At 44.3% G+C, this 20022-nt stretch overlaps 1 protein-coding gene across 2 annotated transcripts in view; it reads right to left on the reverse strand.

The window, feature by feature from the left end:
* The window catches only part of lifra (LIF receptor subunit alpha a), a 188791-nt gene that overhangs the window by 39078 nt on the left and 129691 nt on the right, over positions 1 to 20022 (reverse strand). For both annotated transcript variants that reach the window (XM_067982383.1, XM_067982384.1), the window contains exons 3-8: positions 16783 to 17049; positions 16093 to 16210; positions 10867 to 11015; positions 9604 to 9767; positions 2795 to 2978; positions 1259 to 1534 (exon numbers count right to left, since the gene is read on the reverse strand). In XM_067982383.1, the coding sequence (XP_067838484.1) occupies positions 1259 to 1534; positions 2795 to 2978; positions 9604 to 9767; positions 10867 to 11015; positions 16093 to 16210; positions 16783 to 17049 (1158 nt within the window). The remainder of the gene's footprint in view (positions 1 to 1258; positions 1535 to 2794; positions 2979 to 9603; positions 9768 to 10866; positions 11016 to 16092; positions 16211 to 16782; positions 17050 to 20022) is intronic.

Below are 20022 nucleotides of genomic sequence, written 5' to 3' on the forward strand. Positions count from 1 at the left end.
AACAGCGGACCCAGCACCGATCCCTGAGGCACACCGCTGGACACAGGCATCCAGTTTGAAAAACAACCCTCTACAACCACCCTCTGTCTTCTGTCGTCAAGCCAATTTTGTATCCAATTGGCTACCTCACCTTGGATCCCATGAGATTTAACCTTATGTAACAACCTACCATGCGGTACCTTGTCAAAGGCTTTGCTGAAGTCCATGTAGACCACGTCCACTGCACAGCCCTCATCTATCTTCTTGGTTACCCCTTCAAAAAACTCAATCAAATTCGTGAGACATGATTTTCCTCTCACAAAACCATGCTGACTGTTCCTAATTAGTCCCTGCCTCTCCAAATGCCTGTAGATCCTGTCCCTCAGAATACCCTCTAACAACTTGCCCACGACAGATGTCAGGCTCACCGGTCTGTAGTTCCCAGGCTTTTCCCTGCCGCCCTTCTTAAACAAAGGCACAACATTTGCTACCCTCCAATCTTCAGGCACCTCACCTGTAGCGGTGGATGATTCAAATATCTCTGCTAGGGGACCCGCAATTTCCTCCCTAACCTCCCATAACGTCCTGGGATACATTTCATCAGGTCCCGGAGATTTATCTACCTTGATGCGCGTTAAGACTTCCAGCACCTCCTTCTCTGTAATATGTACACTCCTCAAGACATCACTATTTATTTCCCCAAGTTCCCGAACATCCATGCCTTTCTCAACCCCAGTAATCTCTCCATTTGGCACTGACAGTTGGACAATTATGGCAGTGTTGTATGCCTGGAACAGAATAAGCTATTTGAACGTTAGGCTTGCATCAGGAATTGTACACGAGAGAAGTGGGACATTCTATGGTATGTGCACGGTACGTGGAACACATATTGTACACTGGCATTGCGCAGTATGTGGACCGTATGTGGTACACTAGCATTGCACCCTACATGGACTATGTGTGGAAGACTGGCATTGCACGGTATGTGGAAGACTGGCATTGCACGGTATGTGGAAGACTGGCATTGCACGGTATGTGGAAGACTGGCATTGCACGGTATGTGGAAGACTGGCATTGCACGGTATGTGGAAGACTGGCATTGCACGGTATGTGGAAGACTGGCATTGCACGGTATGTGGAACACTGGCATTCTAGCTCTGAATCAGATACACATCAATATACAACATATGCTGCACTCTCCCTCACCACAGTGTCAACACAAATACTGAAAACAAGTCCAACCAATGCTGATTTCCACTCATCACTCCTCTATACTTACAGCCGACATATATGACTGCTCCTATGTAATCACCCGAGGATAAAACGCAAACAACATTTGTTCCAGATTGTATTGATGGGGAGATGTTCTGCACCCTGACAGCCTGGCTCCTTTTGCTTAGTGCAATGGTTGATAAATTCAAGCTGCCATAAGATAATTCTTCAACCCCGTTCCCTTCTTCAGCTACACAGCAAAATGCCAGGCTGGATCCTGCTTTCAGAACTGTCCCATCCACGGGATAGACTTTACTATTGGTTTGGTTAGACACGTCCTGTCCTGAAAAAACAAAATGATATATATTTGTTACAACTTAGATTTACATGGTACCTATCACATAAACTGTCTCAAGGAGATCTGACTTAACTAAGATGTGTTCAAAGTTGTGAGCATTGTAGATTTTAAGTAGGGGTATAAGCAGAGAACAGTCCACAGGTACAAGTAAAGCTACATATATATATATAAAAAAAATTAAAAAGGGGGGACAGGAATGAGGACAAAGAATGGAGATACAGATTGGGGGAGGAGGAGGGAATGGGTAGGAGAGAATTAGGTGGAGGGAGACAAGGGAAAGAAGGTCCAGATGGGGAAGCAAAGGCACGGGAAAAATCTCAGTCAGGGTGTGGGTGGAAAACCTTTTCCGTAGGACTTTTCACTCAGTGGGAAGGCTCCAATTCATTCACCCAAGGCAGGGGTGGGGAGGTTGCTCTTCCCTACCAAAGTGGAAGTGGGGAGAGGGGATTGAAAAGGATCTAGCTCTGGGGAGATCAGAAGTCCTCACACAACCAGCAACTCCTCTTGGATGGAGGTGTTCTGTGGGACTAGGACCCGAGGTTCTGCTCGATGGGGGTTGGGGCAACTACAATGGGGGGAAGGGGAGGTTTCTGACGGATGCCAGTTTGGACAGGGAACTATTTTGGCATGAGAAATCCATAGCCTGGCAATGGTTCAAATGTCGAAAGCCAATGGGATCACGGAAGGGGGAATGTTTCCCTGGCCTGTGTCTTCAGGTGCAGAAGAAGTCTCTGGAATTATTTTACTATTTGGCCTCAAGTTTTTGCTTTGTAGAGCAGGTAAAACTACTTGTGGCCCTATTACTGCAATCAGTCCCACTGTGTGAGACACCAGAGTGGGCAAGTCAGTGGCAGGCAATGTGTGACACTCTAGACGTTGAAAACGCCCAACACAGCAGCACCTACTGGTACTACCGACAGTATGATGGGTTTGCCCAAAATGAACAAGGTTTCATGAAAATTTTCAATGAAAACCATGCCCCCCATTATGAATTTAATGTATAATAACATCATCATTAACATAACAGATAAAGGAATCTCGCGTGAACAAGTTTATACGCTAGCATGCACAGCATGGTTTCACACCAATACGGCCTGCCACGTCATAATCATTCATACCATGTCAACCATTGACCCTCCCCATCCCTGTTTCACTGGAGTAAGACATGCCCTTATTTTTTATATACGGACTAGATACAGTGATACTGTTTCGATAACGGCCTGTGGTACGAAAAGTGCAACTTACCGTCAAGTGTTAACAATGGACTCCAGTCACTCCATGCTCTTACGCCAGTAAACAGAAAATCACTGTCATTACCAATGCAGCGGATTCTCACAGAGTGTGATGTGCACTGGAGAGGCATATCTGATGTCCAAGTCAACTGCAGCGTCCTGTTACGGGTGAAGTCCAGGGTGCTACTGTAATTCCCCTGCAAATACAATCCAATTTCTTTTTTTAAACTGTTGCTCTCAGAGGGTAGGAAGGATCTTTTGACAAAAAGGACAAGCTCTTAACTAAAAGCACCCCTAAGAAATCACCGGGACCACAAATAAATGAGCTTTCTGGGAGGTGGCTCAGCTCGCTTGTGCTTTGAGTGCGTGCTCTGTCGAGGAGTTGTTAGGCACAAGTTTCAGGCTGCACTGATGAAGTGGAAATGAAATCCACAGCAGGTTACTACAACAGCAACTTGCTTTTATATAGTGCCTTTAACATAGAAAAACGTCACAAGGCGCTTCAGAGACAAAAATGAACGCTGAGCCAAAGGAGGAGATACTGGGAGGGGTGACCAAATGCTTGGTCTAAAAGGTGTATTTAAGAAAGGTCTTAAAGGAGCAGAGGCAGAGGGTTTAAGGAGGAAATTCCAGAGCATGGGGCTAGGCTGCTGGAGGCCTGGCTGCCAATGGTGGGGTGAAGGGAGAGGGAGATGCACAAAGGCCAGAGTTGGAGGAACAGAGGGAGGGGGTGGTCATAGGGCTGGAGGAGATTCCGGAGATAGGGAGGAGCGAAGCCATGAAGGGATTGGGGGATCGCGAGCCAACACAGGTCAGGAGGAAAGGGGTGATGGGTGAGCGGGACTTGCTGTGGGATAAGATTACAGAGGGTGAAGGATAGGAGGCCGGCCAGCATTGGAATAGTCAAGTCTGAAGGTGACAGGCATGGATGAGGGTTTCAGCAGCAGATGGGCAGAGGCAGCGCCAGGGAGAGATGGTGGAGAAGTAGAAAATGACCCCATGTCTTCGGATGATGTCGCCAAGTGGCAGCATGTAGATGAGGAAGAGGAGGGGCCAAGGATAGAATCTTGGGGGACTAGAGAGGTAACAGTGAGGGGGCGTGAAGAAAATCAATTGCTGGAAATGTTCTGGCTTCAATCGGAAAGGTAAGAATCGAGCCAACCGAAGGTAGTCCAAATAACCTTGACAATGGAGGAGGGGCACTGGAGGAGGATGGTGTGATCAATCGGCTAAAAGGCTGCAGAGAGGACAGAGAGATAGTGTACCATTGTCATGGTCACAGTCAAAGAGGATTTAATTTGTTTCAATCCTGTGGCAGGGCCAGAAACTTGATTGGAAAGATTGAAACATGGAGTTGCGGGAAAGATGGGCATGGATTTGGGAGGCGACAACACATTCAAGGACTTTGAAGAGGAAAGTGAAGTTGGTAATGGAGCGGTAGATTGCAAGGACAGATGGGGTGAGGAGGGAATTGTTGATGGTGGTTTTGGCAGGCAGAATTTAAGGAGTTAGGAAAGAGATTAAGAAGCAGGACCTCAAGGGTAGTAATCTCCGGATTACTCCCAGTGCCATGCGCTAGTGAGTATAGAAATAGGAGGATAGAGTAGATAAATGTGTGGCTGCAGAGATGGTGCAGGAGGGAGGGCTTTAGATTCCTGGGGCATTGGGGCCGGTTCTGGGGCAGGTGGGACCTATACAAGCCAGAAAGGTTGCACCTCAACAGGGCCGGGAACAATATCCTTGCGGGGAGGTTTGCTAGTGCTGTTGGGGAGGGTTTAAACTAACTTGGCAGGGGAATGGGAACCTGAGAGGTGATTCAGATGGGAGAGTAACAAAGCTGGAAGTGGAAGGCAGAAAAGTAGTAAGTGAAATTGGAAGGCAGTGGAAACAAAGGCCAGCAGCAAATAAAGTCAAAATAGGAAAAAATGTTAAAAAGGCAAAATTAAAGGCACTTTATCTGAATGCACGCAGCATTCGCAACAAGGTAGATGAATTGACGGCACAAATAGAAGTAAATGGGTATGATCTAATTGCCATTACAGAGACGTGGCTGCAGGGTGACCAAGGCTGGGAACTGAATATTCAAGGGTGTTCGACATTTAGGAAGGACAGGCAAAAAGGAAAAGGAGGTGGAGTAGCGCTGTTAATAAAGGATGAGATCAGTACAATAATGAGAAAGGATCTTGGCTCAGAAGATCAAGATGTAGAATCAGTTTGGGTGGAGCTAAGAAACAGCAAGGGGCAGAAAACATTGGTGGGAGTTGTTTATAGGCCACCAAACAGTAGTGGTAATGTAGGGCACGGTATAAAGCAGGAAATTAGAAGTGCATGTAACAAGGGTAATACAGCAATCATGGGAGACTTTAATCTACATATAGATTGGGCAAACCAAATTAGCACTAATACTGTGGAGGACGAATTCCTGGAATGTATACGAGATGGTTTTCTAGATCAGTATGTTAAGGGACCAACTAGTGAGCATGCTATTTTAGATCTAGATTTGTGAAATGAGAAAGAGTTAATTAATAATCTTGTTGTAAAGAAGCCCTTAGGGAAGAGTGACCATAATATGATAGAATTCTTCATTAAGTTTGAAAGCGATGTAGTTCAATCCGAAACTAGGGTCTTAAATCTAAACAAAGGAAACTACAAAGGTATGAGGTGCAAGATGGCTGTGGTTGATTGGGGAACTACATTAAAACGTATCACGGTAGACAGGCAATGGCTAGCATTTAAAGAATTAATACATAATTTGCAACAAATATATATTCCTTTAAGGCACAAAAACCCAACAGGAAAAGTGGTCCACCCGTGGCTAACAAGAGAAATTAAAGGTAATATTAAATCAAAGAGGCATATAAAGTTGCCAGATAAAGCAGTAAGCCTGAGGATTGGGAGCATTTTAGAATTCAGCAAAGAAGGAACAAGAAATTGATCAAGAAAGGGAAAATAGAATGAGATTAAATTAGCGAGAAACATAAAAACGGACTGTAAAAGCTTCTATAGGTATGTAAAAAGGAAAACACTGGCAAAGGCAAATGTGAGTCCCTTACAGACACAGATGGGAGAATTTATAATGGGGAATAAGGAAACAGCAGAGAAATTAAACAGATACTTTGTGTCTGTCTTCAAGGGAGAAGACTCAAAAAACCTCCCAGAAATACTAGAGAACCAAGGGCCTGGCAAGAATGAGGAACTGAAAGAAATTAGTATTAGTAAAAAAATAGTACTAGAGAAATTAGTGGGACTGCAAGTCGATAAATCCCAAGGACCTGATGATCTACATCCCAGGGATTTGAAAGAGGTGGCTATAGAGATAGTGGATGCATTGGTTGTCATCTTCCAAATTTCTATAGATTATGGAACGGTTCCTGCAGATTGGAGGGTGGCAAATGTAACCCCACTATTTAAGAGAGGGAAAGAGAAAACAGGGAACTACAGACCTGTTAGCCTGACATCAGTAGTAGGGAAAATGCTAGAATCTATTAGAAAGGATGTGATATCTGGACACTTAGAAAATAATAATAGGATTTGTCAGAATCAACATGGATTTATGAAAAGGAAATCATGTTTGACAAACCTATTGGAGTTTTTTGAGGATGTAACTAGTAGAATAGATAAGGGAGAACCAGTGGATGTGGAGTATTTGGATTTTCAGAAGGCTTTCGATAAGGTCCCACACAGGAGGTTGGTGAACAAAGTTAGAACACATGGAATTGGGGGCAATATACTGGCACGGATTGAGAATTGGTTAACAGACAGAAAACAGAGAGTAGGAATAAATGGGTCTTTTTCCGGTTGGCAGACTGTGATTAGTGGGGTACCGCAGGAATCGGTGCTTGGGCCCCAGCTATTCACAATCTATATCAATGATTTGGATGAGGGGACCAAATGCAATAATTCCAAGTTTGCTGATGACACAAAACTAGGTGGGAATGTGAGTTGAGGAGGATGCAAAGAGGCTTCAAGGGGATATAGACAGGCTAAGTGAGTGGGCAAGAACATGGCAGATGGAATATAATGTGGAAAAATGTGAAATTATCCACTTTGGTAGGAAAAACAGAAATGCAGAGTATTTTTTAAATGGTGAGAGATTGGGAAATGTTGATGTTCAAAGGGACCTGAGTGTACTTGTACATGAGTCATTGAAAGCTAACATGTAGGCGCAGCAAGCAATTAGGAAGGCCTTTATTACAAAAGGATTTGACCACAGGAGTGAAGATGTCTTACTGCAATTATATAGGGCCTTGGTGAGACTGCACCTGGAGTATTGAGTACAATTTTGGTCACCTTATCTAAGAAAGGATATACTTGCCATGGAGGTTGTGCAATGAAGGTTCACCAGGCTGATTCCTGGGATGGCGAGATTGTCGAATGAGGAGAGATTGAGTAGACTAGGCCTGTATTCTCTAGAGTTCAGAAGAATGAGAGGTGATCTCATTGAAACACACAAAATTCTTACAGGGCTCGACAGGGTAGATGCAGGGAGGATGTTTCCCCTGGCTGGGGAGTCCTGACCCAGGGGTCACAGTCTCAGAATCGGGGTAGGCCTTATAGGACTGAGATGAGGAGAAATTTCTTCACTCAGAGGGTGGTGAATCTTTGGAATTCTCTACCACAGAAGGTTGTGGAGGCTCAGTCATTGAGATCGATAGATTTCTAGATATTAAAGGCATCAAGAAATGTAGGGATGGTGCAGGAAAATGGTATTAAGGTAGAAGATCAGCTCGAGGGGCCAGATGGCCTACTCCTGCTCCTATTTCTTATGTTCCTATGTTTTCAAAAAGAGAGGGAATGCAAATGCCTACACACAGTGAAATTGGGGTCATCTTCCATTCCTGTGCAGGTGAAAACTGACCGTGCGTCCTACACTCCTGTGGAACAACGCACTCACTCTCCACGCATGTCCAGGGGAGAACTGACCACTGTTATCCTACCCTGCATTCATACACAGTGTAAAGCTCACTACAAAACCTTTCCTTACAACAAACTCCCTTTCCCCACCCTCAGCAGAAGCTCCTTCAAATCAGTGCAGGAGAACAAAACTTGATCTCAGCAGCCCTCGACAAAAGCAGTTTCTCGGAATTAAAACTTCATTTTATTGCCGGTCAATCTGGTTAATAACCACAGAGGTTTTTTAACTAGCAATATGCATTTTTAAGGGTTTGTTTTATGGCCCAATCACCCTGCAAAATCAACAAGTACAACTGAGCACTGAAGCTGCCCAATAGACGGACAGCACAGGGCATTTTGGCCAAGGTAGTCTCATGCTGCTTCGCTTTTTGCACCAGTTGCAGTATAACTGTACCCAGGGCAGACAGAAGTTTATAGAATTCCCAGGCATTGAACTTTGTTTTTACACTTTTTAATGTCAACAAAGAGCCGAATGTCCCGATTAAGTTTAATTGCGAGCCATGCATATAAGCATGTTTTCACTGGTGCTCTGCTCATTTGACCAGAGAGTGATGTGGAGGCAGCAGTATAGCCCAGCAATGATGACTGTGCATCCCTCCGAGCATGTACCTTTCTCATACCAGTCCCTGCACAGGGTCATTGGTGTCAGTACCCTATTAAGAATCAAACATTTAGAATGATCACCATTCACTGCAACATCTTGAGCTTAAATATAATTACCCACAAGGCCGTTGGGGATCTGTGAGTTACGACACACCCAGCCGTATATTCAGGTGTCTGCCTTGGCTCAGTGGGTAGCACTCTCGCCTGTGAGTCAGAAGGTCATGGGCCCTACTCTGAGATTTGAGCACATAATCCAGGCTAACACTTAGAATCATAGAAAGGTTACAGCATGGAAGGAGGCCATTCAGCCCATCGAGTCCGCGCCAGCTCTATGCAAGAGCAATACAGCTAGTATCCACTCCCCCTGTAGCCTGCAAATTTTTTCTTTTCAAGTAGTTATCCAGTTCCCTTTTGAAGGCCACGATTGAATCTGCCTCCACCACCTCCTCGGGTAGTGCATTCCAGATCCTAACCACTCGCTTCAGTGCAGTACTGAGGGAGTGCTACACTGTCGGAGGTGCCGTTAAACCAAGGCCCCGTCAGGCTCTCAGGTGGACGTAAAAGATCCCATGGCATTATTTCGAAGAGCAGGGGAGTTCTCCTGGTGTCCTGGCCAATATTTATCCCTCAATCAACATCAGTAAAATAGATTATCTGATCATTATCTCATTGCTGTTTGTGGGATCTTGCTGTGCACAAATTGGCTGTCGCGTTTCCAACATTACAACAGTAGCTACACTTCAAAAGTCCTTCATTGCTGTAACGAAGGTCGCTTTGGGATGTCCTGGGGTTGTGAAAGGTACTAAATAAATGCAAGTTCTTCATTCATCTTCTTTCTTATATAGACCAGAAGGTCCTAGGGTCGGTGTCCTGAGTTAGCTGATCTTTATCAATGCAACAGCTGGAGTGCTTCAATTTACCTCAGCACTCCTACACAGGAGGGGGGAAAAAAAAAATCAAAGTTCTCACTCCTGGTAGTTCCTGCAAAGTGCACATGTGCAGCTATCAGGTCAGTACAGGACCAGCTGGGATATCTGCCCATGGTTAAATAGCCTCAGGACACTCACTCTCTAGACTCACGTGAAGAATAGATGTCTGGCCACGATACTGCGGAGCTCCCAGCACCCAGTGGAAACGTAGTCCAGCACAGGCCAGCTCTTACAGGACAAGAAGGGAGAGAACTGAAAACCTCTGGCACTCAAAGGCCAGGACCAGAACTACATTATTGGCCGCAATAATCCTTCATCAAGTTTTTTTTAAATAAAGGTACTAATTCTCCATGTCTGGTGTTATTATTTCACTTACCATCCAGACCTCTTGCATTTTGTATGTCTGGAGCACCTGAATTTGGAAGATAATGTTTAGATCCAGATCGTATATCGCACCACCTTCGTTCCACTCCACAGTCAACTGGAAGTCAGACGGACCTTTAAACACCCTGAGGAGTTCTGGTGTGTAAGGCATAAAGACTGAAATACAAACAGATCAACAGTAAGGTTCACAAGAAGTCACATCTACTGAGCAAAACAGTAGCAAAAAGCTCCAGAGTCTCCAGCTAACTACATGGTTAAGTAAGGCCAATAAAACAAAACACACACATGACATAACTACAGGTTTCAGTTTGAATTGTGATTTTACACTCAAGATGAGGGATGTTACTGCTGGGAATGGAACCCTTAACCATTTTGACACCCAGTGTTACCGTCAGACATTCCTTGGGCAGGTACAGCACTGTTAAAATACAGAGTAAAGCTCCCTCTACAATGCCCCATCAAACACTCCCAGGGCAGGTACAACATGGGTCACATACAGAGTAAAGCTCCCTCTACACTGTCCCATCAAACACTCCCAGGGCAGGTACAGCACGGGTTAGATACAGAGTAAAGCTCCCTCTACACTGTCCCATCAAACACTCCCAGGGCAGGTACAGCATGGGTTAGATACAGAGTAAAGCTCCCTCTACACTGTCCCATCAAACACTCCCAGGGCAGGTACAGCACGGGTTAGATACAGAGTAAAGCTCCCTCTACACTGTCCCATCAAACACTCCCAGGGCAGGTACAGCACGGGTTAGATACAGAGTAAAGCTCTAGAAAGAAAGCGTTCTGTCAGATACAAATCTTCGCAGGGTATGACCTGCATTATTGGGCTGTCTGTTACATCCTTCACAATGATGAAACTCAGATGTACACATATGTAACTTCACCCTCGAGGATGAGCCGTACAATTGACCTAGGAATGAGTCACCTTTAACAAAACACTGTAGGGTACTCTGCACTGTTTTAGCAATGGCATGGCCTATTTAAAATGGACGGGTTAACACCTATATTGAAATAGCATAAAAAGCAATTTGATTCAAACCCATTACAAGCACTCATGCGAGAACAGTGCCAATTGTAATTCCTACCTTTGTACTCACTCGATACAAAGTAAACTGTGCATGCCCATTAAGTCATTAAGAAAGGAAACAAAACAAATTACAATCTACAACTACATTCATGTACGTAACCTGAAGTGAGGGCTCTGTATTGTTTTGTTTAAACTGAAACAAGTGCTTTTGCTATTTACCAAAGTCACTTTCCTCCATTCGAAAACTTTCTGATGTCTTTCTGCCCAGGTGATTAACAGCACTTATCCGTAATATTAAAGCCTCAAAGATAAAAAAGTCAAGCTCGACAAAGTTAGCAGTTCCCACTTGTTTGCAGTCGTTTGATGACCTAAAAAGAAAGAAAAAGAAACTGTTCAATTGTAGATGTTTAAAAAACTTTCTTGTGCAATTTTCTCCCTTCCTTTCCACATTCATGATTTCACGGGCACCTGGTGCCATCCGGTACCTCGCCCAAGTGGCATTACGTCATTTTGGAGCCCAGATGGTGCCCGTTAGCAGACTAATTGATACGAAGGGCATCACAGTCAACCCCGAGCCTGTCTTCATCCTGATGGTCATACAGGAGGGTCACTTTGATCAGGACAGGAACACTGGATCATTTTCCCCTCCTAAGAAAAGGTAGCTGATACCCACCGTAGCACCCCTACTGCTAACCTGATTGAGATCAGTTAACTCAGCACAAACCAGGCACATTCCTGACTCAGTGCAACACCACACAATATCCTTACCCATTAAACCATCAGGGAGTTCAAATCAGTCAACTGTAGTAAGTAAGTAAATAAATAAAGAAAGAAAGAAAGACAGAAAAAAATGGATACTTATTTTAGTCCAGAAGGAAACTAAAATGTCTGGTCAGAAAGACATGGGTTCAAGTCCCACTCCAAGACTTGAGCAGAAAATCTCAGCTGACAGTGCAATACTGAGGGAGCACTGCAGTGTCAAAGGCTTCATCTTTGGAATGAGAAGTTATGACAATGCCCTATCTGCCTGTTCAGGTAGATAGCACTATTTGAAGAAGAGCAGGGAGTTCTCAGTGTCCTGGGCAACACTGATGTCTCAATGAGCACTGACAAAAGCAGATTACCTGATCATTTATCTCACTGTTGTATGTGGGACCTGGCTGTGCGTAAATTGGCTGGCACGTTTCCCTAATTAACACCAGTGACTACACTTTAAAAGCCATTCATTGGTTTTAAGGCACTTTGAGACTCACAAGGTGCTATCTTTAGTTCTTTCTTTAGTTTTTTTTTGCTCATTTGAAAAAAGTTCAGTCGGCACACTGGTCTTACCAACCTCGGTGCCGTCTGTGGGTCAGCTGCAAGGTCGACTAGGATAGCGAGCCTACTGTATCTGTTCCTGTACAAACATGGTCAGACTGCTGCTGGATGGAACACATGGCCACAGCTTCCTGAGGCTGTCCAAATTGAAAATGCTAGCCCTTGTGAATTAGCAGTGACTTACATACTGGCCTTTCACCTTTGGGAATTGGGTTCAAATCCAGACTGATGGGATGAAGGTCTCTTCTGTCTGATGCCTGTAAGGGCCCTATGTGAAATGAGGTTAGGCAGCCTTATCCCAGTTCCTAGTGGGCATGGGCCCACAACATGCTCCTTATAGAACATTAATTCACACTAAATTGGCCAAAAAAGGTGGGAAATGGCAAAAGGGTCACCCTGGGTGCAGCATTTGATACTTTCCAGAGGCTGGAATGTAGTGGGAGCTTTACTTTGTCTGTAATATACCTAACCAAGGAAGAAGATGCTGCCAGAGTCTCAGTAAAGGAAGATGTAGTTGAGATACTGGATGGGCTAAAAATTGACAAAGGGGAGGTACTAGAAAGGCTAGCTGTACTTAAAGATAGATAAGTCACCCGGTCCAGATGGGGTGCATCCTAGATTGCTGAGGGAAGTAAGGGTGGAAATTGCGGAGGTACTCGCCATAATCTTCCAAATATCCTTAGATACGGGGGTGGTGCCAGAGGACTGGAGAATTGCGAATGTTACACCCTTGTTCAAAAAAGGGTGAAAGGATAAACCCAGCAACTACAGGCCAGTCAGTTTAACCTCAGTGGTGGGCAAACTTTTAGAAACGATAATCTGGGACAGAATTAGCAGTCACTTGAACAAGTGTGCATTGATTAGGGAAAGCCAACATGGATTTGTTAAAGGCAAATCATGTTTAACTAACTTGATAGAGTTTTTTGATGAGGTAACAGAGAGGGTAGATGAGGGCAATGCAGTTGATGTGGTGTAAATGGACTTTCAAAAGGCGTTTGATAAAGTGCTGCATAATAGGCTTGTCATCAAGACTGAAGCACATGGAATAAAAGGGGCAGTAGTAGCATGGATCCAGTATTGGCTAAGTAATAGGAAACAGAAAGTAGTGGTGAACGGTTGTTTATCGGACTGGACGGAGGTGTACAGTGGTGATCCCCAGAGGTCGGTACGAGGATCATTGCTTTTTCTGATATTTCAAAATTTGCAGATGACACAAAACTTGGAAGTGTAGTGAACAGTGAGGAGGATAGACTTCAAGAATATATAGACAGGCTGGTGGCATGGGCAGACATGTGGCGGATGAAATTTAACGCAGAAAATGCGAGGTGATACATTTCATTAGGAAGAATGAGAAGAGGCAATATAAACAAAGGGCACAATTCTAAAAAGAGTACAGGAGCAAAAAGATCCGGAGGTATATGTGCACAAATCGTTGACAGTGGCAGGGCAGGTTGAGAAAGCAGTTAAAAAAGCATACGGGATCCTGGGCTTTATAAATAGAGGCATAGATGAACCTTTATAAAACACTGGTTCAATCACAACTGCTGGAATATTTTTTTTTATATTCGTTCATGGGATGTGGGCATCGCTGGCAAGGCCTGCATTTATTGCCCATCCCTAATTGCCCTCAAGAAGGTGGTGGTGAGCCACCTTCTTGAACCGCTGCAGTCCGGGTGGTGAAGGTTCTCTCACAGTGCTGTTAGGTAGGGAGTTCCAGGATTTTGACCCAGTGACGATAAAGGAACGGCGATATATTTCCAAGTCGGGATGGTGTGTGACCTGGAGGGGAACGTGTCGGTGGTGTTGTTCCCATGTGCCTGCTGCTCTTGTCCTTCTAGGTGGTAGAGGTCACGGGTTTGGGAGGTGCTGTCGAAGAAGCCGTGGCGAGTTGCTGCAGTGCATCCTGTGGATGGTACACACTGCAGCCACAGTGCGCCGGTGGTGAAGGGAGTGAATGTTTAGGGAGGTGGATGGGGTGCCAATCAAGCGGGCTGCTTTGTCCTGGATGGTGTCAAGCTTCTTGAGTGTTGTTGGAGCTGCACTCATCCAAGCAAGTGGACAGTATTCCATCACACTCCTGACTTGTGCCTTGTAAATGGTGGAAAGGCTTTGAGAAGTCAGGAGGTGAGTCACTCGCTGCAGAATACCCAGTCTCTGACCTGCTCTTGGTAGCCACGGTATTTATATGGCTGGTCCAGTTAAGTTTCTGGTCAATGGTGACCCCCAGGATGTTGATGTGTCCAATTCTGGGCACCACACTTCAGGAAAGATGAGAAGGCCTTAGATAAGGAGCAGAAGAGATTTACTAGAATGATTCCAGGGATGAGGGACTTTGGTTACATGGATAGAGTGGAGAAGCTGGGGTTGTTCTCCTTGGAACAGAGAAGATTGAGAGGAGATTTGATAGAGGTGTTCAAAATCATGAAGGGTCCAGACAGAGTAGATAGAGAGAAACTGTTCCCATTGGCGGAAGGGTCAAGAACCAGAGGACATAGATTTAAGGTGATTGGCAAAAGAACCAAAGGTGATATGAGGAAAAACTTTTTAACACAGTGAGTGGTTAGGATCTGGAATGCACTGCCAGAGGGGGTGGTGGAGGCAGATTCAATCATGGCTTTCAAAAAGGAACTGGATAAGTACTTGAAAGGAAAAAATTTTCAGGGCTACAGGGATAGGGCAGGGGAGTGGGACTAGTTGGATTGCTCTAGCATAGAGCCGGCACGGACTCGATGGGCTGAATGGCCTCCTTCCGTGTTGTAACCTTTCTATGATTCTAAGTGGAGAGACTGGAGAAGCTGGAGTTGTCCTCCTTAGAACAGAGAAGATTAAGGGAGATTTGATAGAGGTGTTCAAAATCATGAAGGGTTTTGACAGAGTAAATAAGGAGAAACTTTTCCCTAACCAGAGACACAGATTTAAGGTGATCGGCAAAAGAGCCAGAGGCGACATGAGGAAACATTTTTTGATGCAGCGAGTTCTGATCTGGAATGCACTGCCTGAAAGGGTGGTGGAAACAGATTCAATAGTAACTTTCAAAAGGGAATTGGATAAATACTTGAAGGGAAAAAAATTACAGGGCTATGGGGAAAGAGCAGGGGAGTGGGACTAATTGGATAGGTCTTTCAAAGAGCCGGCACAGGCTCAATTGGCCGAACGGTCTCCTCCTCTGCTGTATCTACTATGATATTATGAACACTCTGTGCCAGTGATAGGAAAGTACGGTCAGGCGAATTCTCAGTGCAGCTACCTTCCAATTTTAGCTCCGCCTTAGGGGAAGCAGAAATCAAAGAAAACTGGTGTGAATCAGCCGGGGTAACTCTCATGTCACAAGTTCAAATCCCACTATGTCAAGTTTTGAAACTGAGTTTGATAAATCTGGTAATTTGCGGGCTGACACTAGGGGGAAAAAATGACGCTCAAAGCTGTCGGACTGTTATAAAAACCCTAAAAGGTTCACTCGTGTTCTGAAGGGAAGGGAACCTGCTACTCCCACCGGGTCCGGTCTGCATCTGACTCTTGACTCTTAATGGGCTCAGAAGTAGGTTAGCAAGCCATTCGGTTGTAAACAATTGCTCAAGAAGTCCCACCACCACCTTTTCAGGGCAACAGGGGATGGACAATAAACACGGCTTTGCCAATCTTGCCTGCATCCCGACAAGTAAAAAATAAAATTATATTTGTAATTACAAGGGGATAAAAAGACCTGGTTAATAATATTTTGCTACATCAAAACAAGACCTTTTTTTCTGATACTTGTTAAAATGATAATTACAAGCTCAGTGGATAACGGCACCATCCATTGCAGCATTAGGCCACAGAGAACACAGGATCCCAGGTCTGATTCCTGGTCTGTGCTGAGTTGACGATCAGCTACAAATGGCCTCAGTGCCCGAGTGCAAGGGAGATGAAGTGGGAAAGGAGGAAACCGGCCAGGGGTACCCTACTACTGCTCACTACGCGGTCAGTCCTGCTGGAAAGTACATGTCTGTAGACATCGGAGAAGCACTGGAGTCAGTTGTGTTGCATTCTATGGTCGAATAGTCTGCTGACTAAAAATAATCATCTTTGATTTTTTTAAATATTATGGCACAGCAATAATGCGAGTCCATGTAAGGGTAGAGAACTCACTCTTGGCAGCTGCTGTAGGATGTTTCAATATTTGTGTCTCTTCCTGGGTTCCATGAACAGACGAGTTTAACAAAGTTCTGGGTTACACACTTCACATCTCGAGGGACATCTGGAGGATCTACAGAAACACAGATATCTGAAATCCATCTTCTAAACATTTAGGACAGGTTGCTGGTTGCAAAATACATTGTGCATTTTCACGCCCCGAGTGCCCCACCTTATCGAATTCTGCTAGTGGACTTACTTTGAAATCAATTTGTTTGTTTTAAATCCTTTCCCTTGGATGCGTTTTCTTTTTGCTATCACAATGCAGGATTTACCCTAGTAGCTACTGAGAGGACATAGAATTTGGGGGACACTGGCTCGTATTGGAGTGGTAATTGAAAACTGGAAAACGAATGTCTCATTTTCGATTGCTGCCTCTTAACAAAACGGCCTGCTCCCCATTGCTCGTGTACAAACTGAGCCCCAATCAGAGACATTTCGCCCAAGCACGCAGATTTTTTTTTGTGGAAACGCCCTGGACTGGTCAAAAGGTACACTAATTGGTAGGTGCCCAAAGAAATGAACACGGGGAGGGAAGAAGAGCGAATAAACACTGCAAATAAAAAATAAATTCGTTGGACTATAGGAAATGCACCAAACGCCACTTATTGCAATTTCCCAATCCCTTCATGTCATGATACTTACATCCGGTCTGGATTAAAGCAGTGTAAGACTCCTCTTCAGACATACACGTCAGATTTCTGCCTTTCCTGCTGGTTAGGCGAAGGTTAACCAGTGTCACCAAGCTAACATTGGAGTTGACCTTAGTGTAGTGGCTGTTAGGCAGTAGGGTCCCACCGTATTCCCATTGTACCTGATCAGCAGCACCCGCTCTGCAAAAGGAGCAGGTCACATTGTAGTTGGAGCCAACATTGGCTACCAAGTTGCTTACAGAGATGGAGCCACAACGACCTACAGGAATAAAAAAATAGCTTTTAGTTCCTTTATCTTTCCTTTTCCTCACCAATTTATACCCTCCCCCTCCTCTATTTGAAGTATCCACTCTGTACTAGGGCTTGGTTCAACAGGAACTGGGTATTCACCAATACCTTGACCACACTCTCATCTCTGAGTCAGAAGGTCTGGGCTCCAGTGCAATACCGAGGGATTGCTGCACTGTCGGAGGTGCTGTCTTTCGAATGAGACATTAAACCGAGGCCTCTCAGGTTGACGTAAAAGATCCCATGGCACTATTCAAAGAAGAGCAAGGGAGTACTTCCCAGTGCCCAGGCCAATATTTGCTCTTCAACCAACATCACTATAACAGATTATCTGTTCATTAACACATTGCCGTTTGTGGAACCTTGCTGTGCGCAAATTGGCTGCCGTGTTTCCTGCATTACCACAGAGACTACACTTTAAAAGTACTTCATTGGCTGTAAAATGCTTTGGGACGTCCTGAGGTCATGAACGGCGCTATATTAATCCAATTTCATTCATCATCATTCACATACAAGCCTTGACAGTGAACGTCGGCAGACTTTATGTCTTTGAGGCCTCGGTTTCCAGCTGACCACAACTCATTTCCTGAAGATCAGGGGAAGGGAGTCGTACACACTTGTGGAAATATAAACTGTGTCTCACAGTCCATCTGCAAATTTCTATGTACAGGAATTCTAACCCTACTGTAGCCCGCTAGTCAATTAGTCAGTATGTGGTTGGGTGGTGCAATAGGTTACATAGAATTACACAGAATGTACAGCACAGGAACAGGCCATTCAGCCCAACTGGTCTATGCCAGTGTTTATGCTCTACACGAGCTTCCTCCCTCTCTACTTCATCTAACCCTATCAGCATATCCTTCTATTCCTTTCTCCCTCATATGTGTATCTAGCTTCCCCTTAAATGCATCTATGCGAGTCGTCTCAACTACTCCTTGTGGTAGCAAGTTTACATTCTTACCACTCTCTGGGTAAAGAGGTTTCTCCCGAATTCCCTATTGGATTTATTAGTGACTGTCTTATATTTATGGCCCATAGTTCTGGTCTCCCCTCCAAGTGGAAACACCTTCTCCACGTCTACCCTTTTAAACCTTTCCATAATCTTAAAGACCTCGATCAGGTCACCCCTCAGTCTTCTCTTTTCTAGAGAAAAAGAGCTCCAGTCTGCTCAATCTTTCCCGATATGTTCTTATGAGAGGTTATACCTAAGAAATAGGAGCAGGAGCAGGCCATATGGCCCTCGAGCCTGCTCCGCTATTCAATAAGATCATTGTAAACAATTTTACAACACCAAGTTATAGTCCAGCAATTTTATTTTAAATTCACAAGCTTTCGGAGGCTACCTCCTTCCTCAGGTGAACGATGTGAAAATGAAATCCTCGAAATGAAATCGCATTTATAATTCACAGAACAATGCTTGGTGATTACAGACAGGTAACACCTGTCTGTCTGCACACTGATTGCCTTGGCAACGGGCAGTTGAAAAAACTGTCTGTAATCACCAAGCATTGTTCTGTGAATTATAAATGCGATTTCATTTCGAGGATTTCATTTTCACATCGTTCACCTGAGGAAGGAGGTAGCCTCCGAAAGCTTGTGAATTTAAAATAAAATTGCTGGACTATAACTTGGTGTTGTAAAATTGTTTACAATTGTCAACCCCAGTCCATCACCGGCATCTCCACATCAATAAGATCATGGCTGATCTTCGACCTCAACTCCACTTTCCGCCCGATCCCCATATCCCTTGATTCCCCTAGAGTCCAAAAATCTGTCTATCTCAGCCTTAAATAGTCTTAATGACTCAGCATCCACAGCCCTGTGGGGTAGAGAATTCCAAAGTTTCACAACCCTCTGAGTGAAGAAATTCCTCCACATTTCAGTCTTAAATGGCCGACCCCCTATCCTGCGACGATGTCCTCTATTTCTAGACACTCCAGCCAGGGGAAACAACCTCTCAGCATCTACCCTGTCAAGCTCCCTCGGAATCGTATATGTTTCAATGAGATCACCTATAAGATAAGAACTCTCAATTCTGGTATCATCCTAGTAAATCTTTTTTGCCACCTTCTCCAATGCCTGTATATCCTTTTTATAATATGGAGACCAGAACTGTTCACAGTATTCCAAGTGTGGTCTAACCAAGGTTCCATACAAATTTAACATTACTTCTCTGCTTTTCAATTCTATCCCTCTAGAAATGAACCCCAGTGCTTGGTTTGCTTTTTCTAATGGGCTTATTAACTTGCATCGCTACTTTTAGTGATTTGTGTATCTATACCCCCAGATCCCTCTGCTCCTCTACCCCATTAAGACTCTGATTATCCAAGCAGCCTGTGGCCTCCTTATTCTTCCTATTAAAATGTAATTCCTCACACTGATCTATATTGAAGTGAATTTGCCAATTACACGCTCGTTCTGAAAATTTATTAATGTCTTCCTGTATTTTGTCGCAGCCCTCCTCGGTATTAACTATACCCGCCAATTTGATGTCCTCCGCAAATTTTGAAACTGTACTTCCAATTCCAAATAGGTTTATCTAAATGGTGAACAACAATAGCCCCAGCACCGATCTTTGTGGAACACCACTTCCTACTTTTTGCCAGTTTGAGTAACTACCTTTATCTCCTACTCTCTGTTTTCTAGTTTTGTAGCCAGCTTGCTATCCATTCTGCTACTTGTCCCGACTCCACATGCTCTGACCTTAATCATGAGTCCACTACGCAGTACCTTATTGAAGGCTGTTTGAAAATCCAAATATGTTACATCTACTGCATTAGCCTTGTCTACCCTTTTGGTTACTTCATCAAAGAATTCAATCAGGTTGGTGAAGTATGACCTTCCCTTTTGAAATCCGTGCTGACTATTCTTTATTATATTTTCGGTTTTTAGATGTATTTCTATTACATCTTTGAGTAAGGATTCCATTATCTTTCCTACCACC

Source organism: Heptranchias perlo, chromosome 4, assembly GCF_035084215.1.
Source record: "Heptranchias perlo isolate sHepPer1 chromosome 4, sHepPer1.hap1, whole genome shotgun sequence".
Classification (NCBI taxonomy): Eukaryota; Metazoa; Chordata; class Chondrichthyes; order Hexanchiformes; family Hexanchidae; genus Heptranchias; species Heptranchias perlo.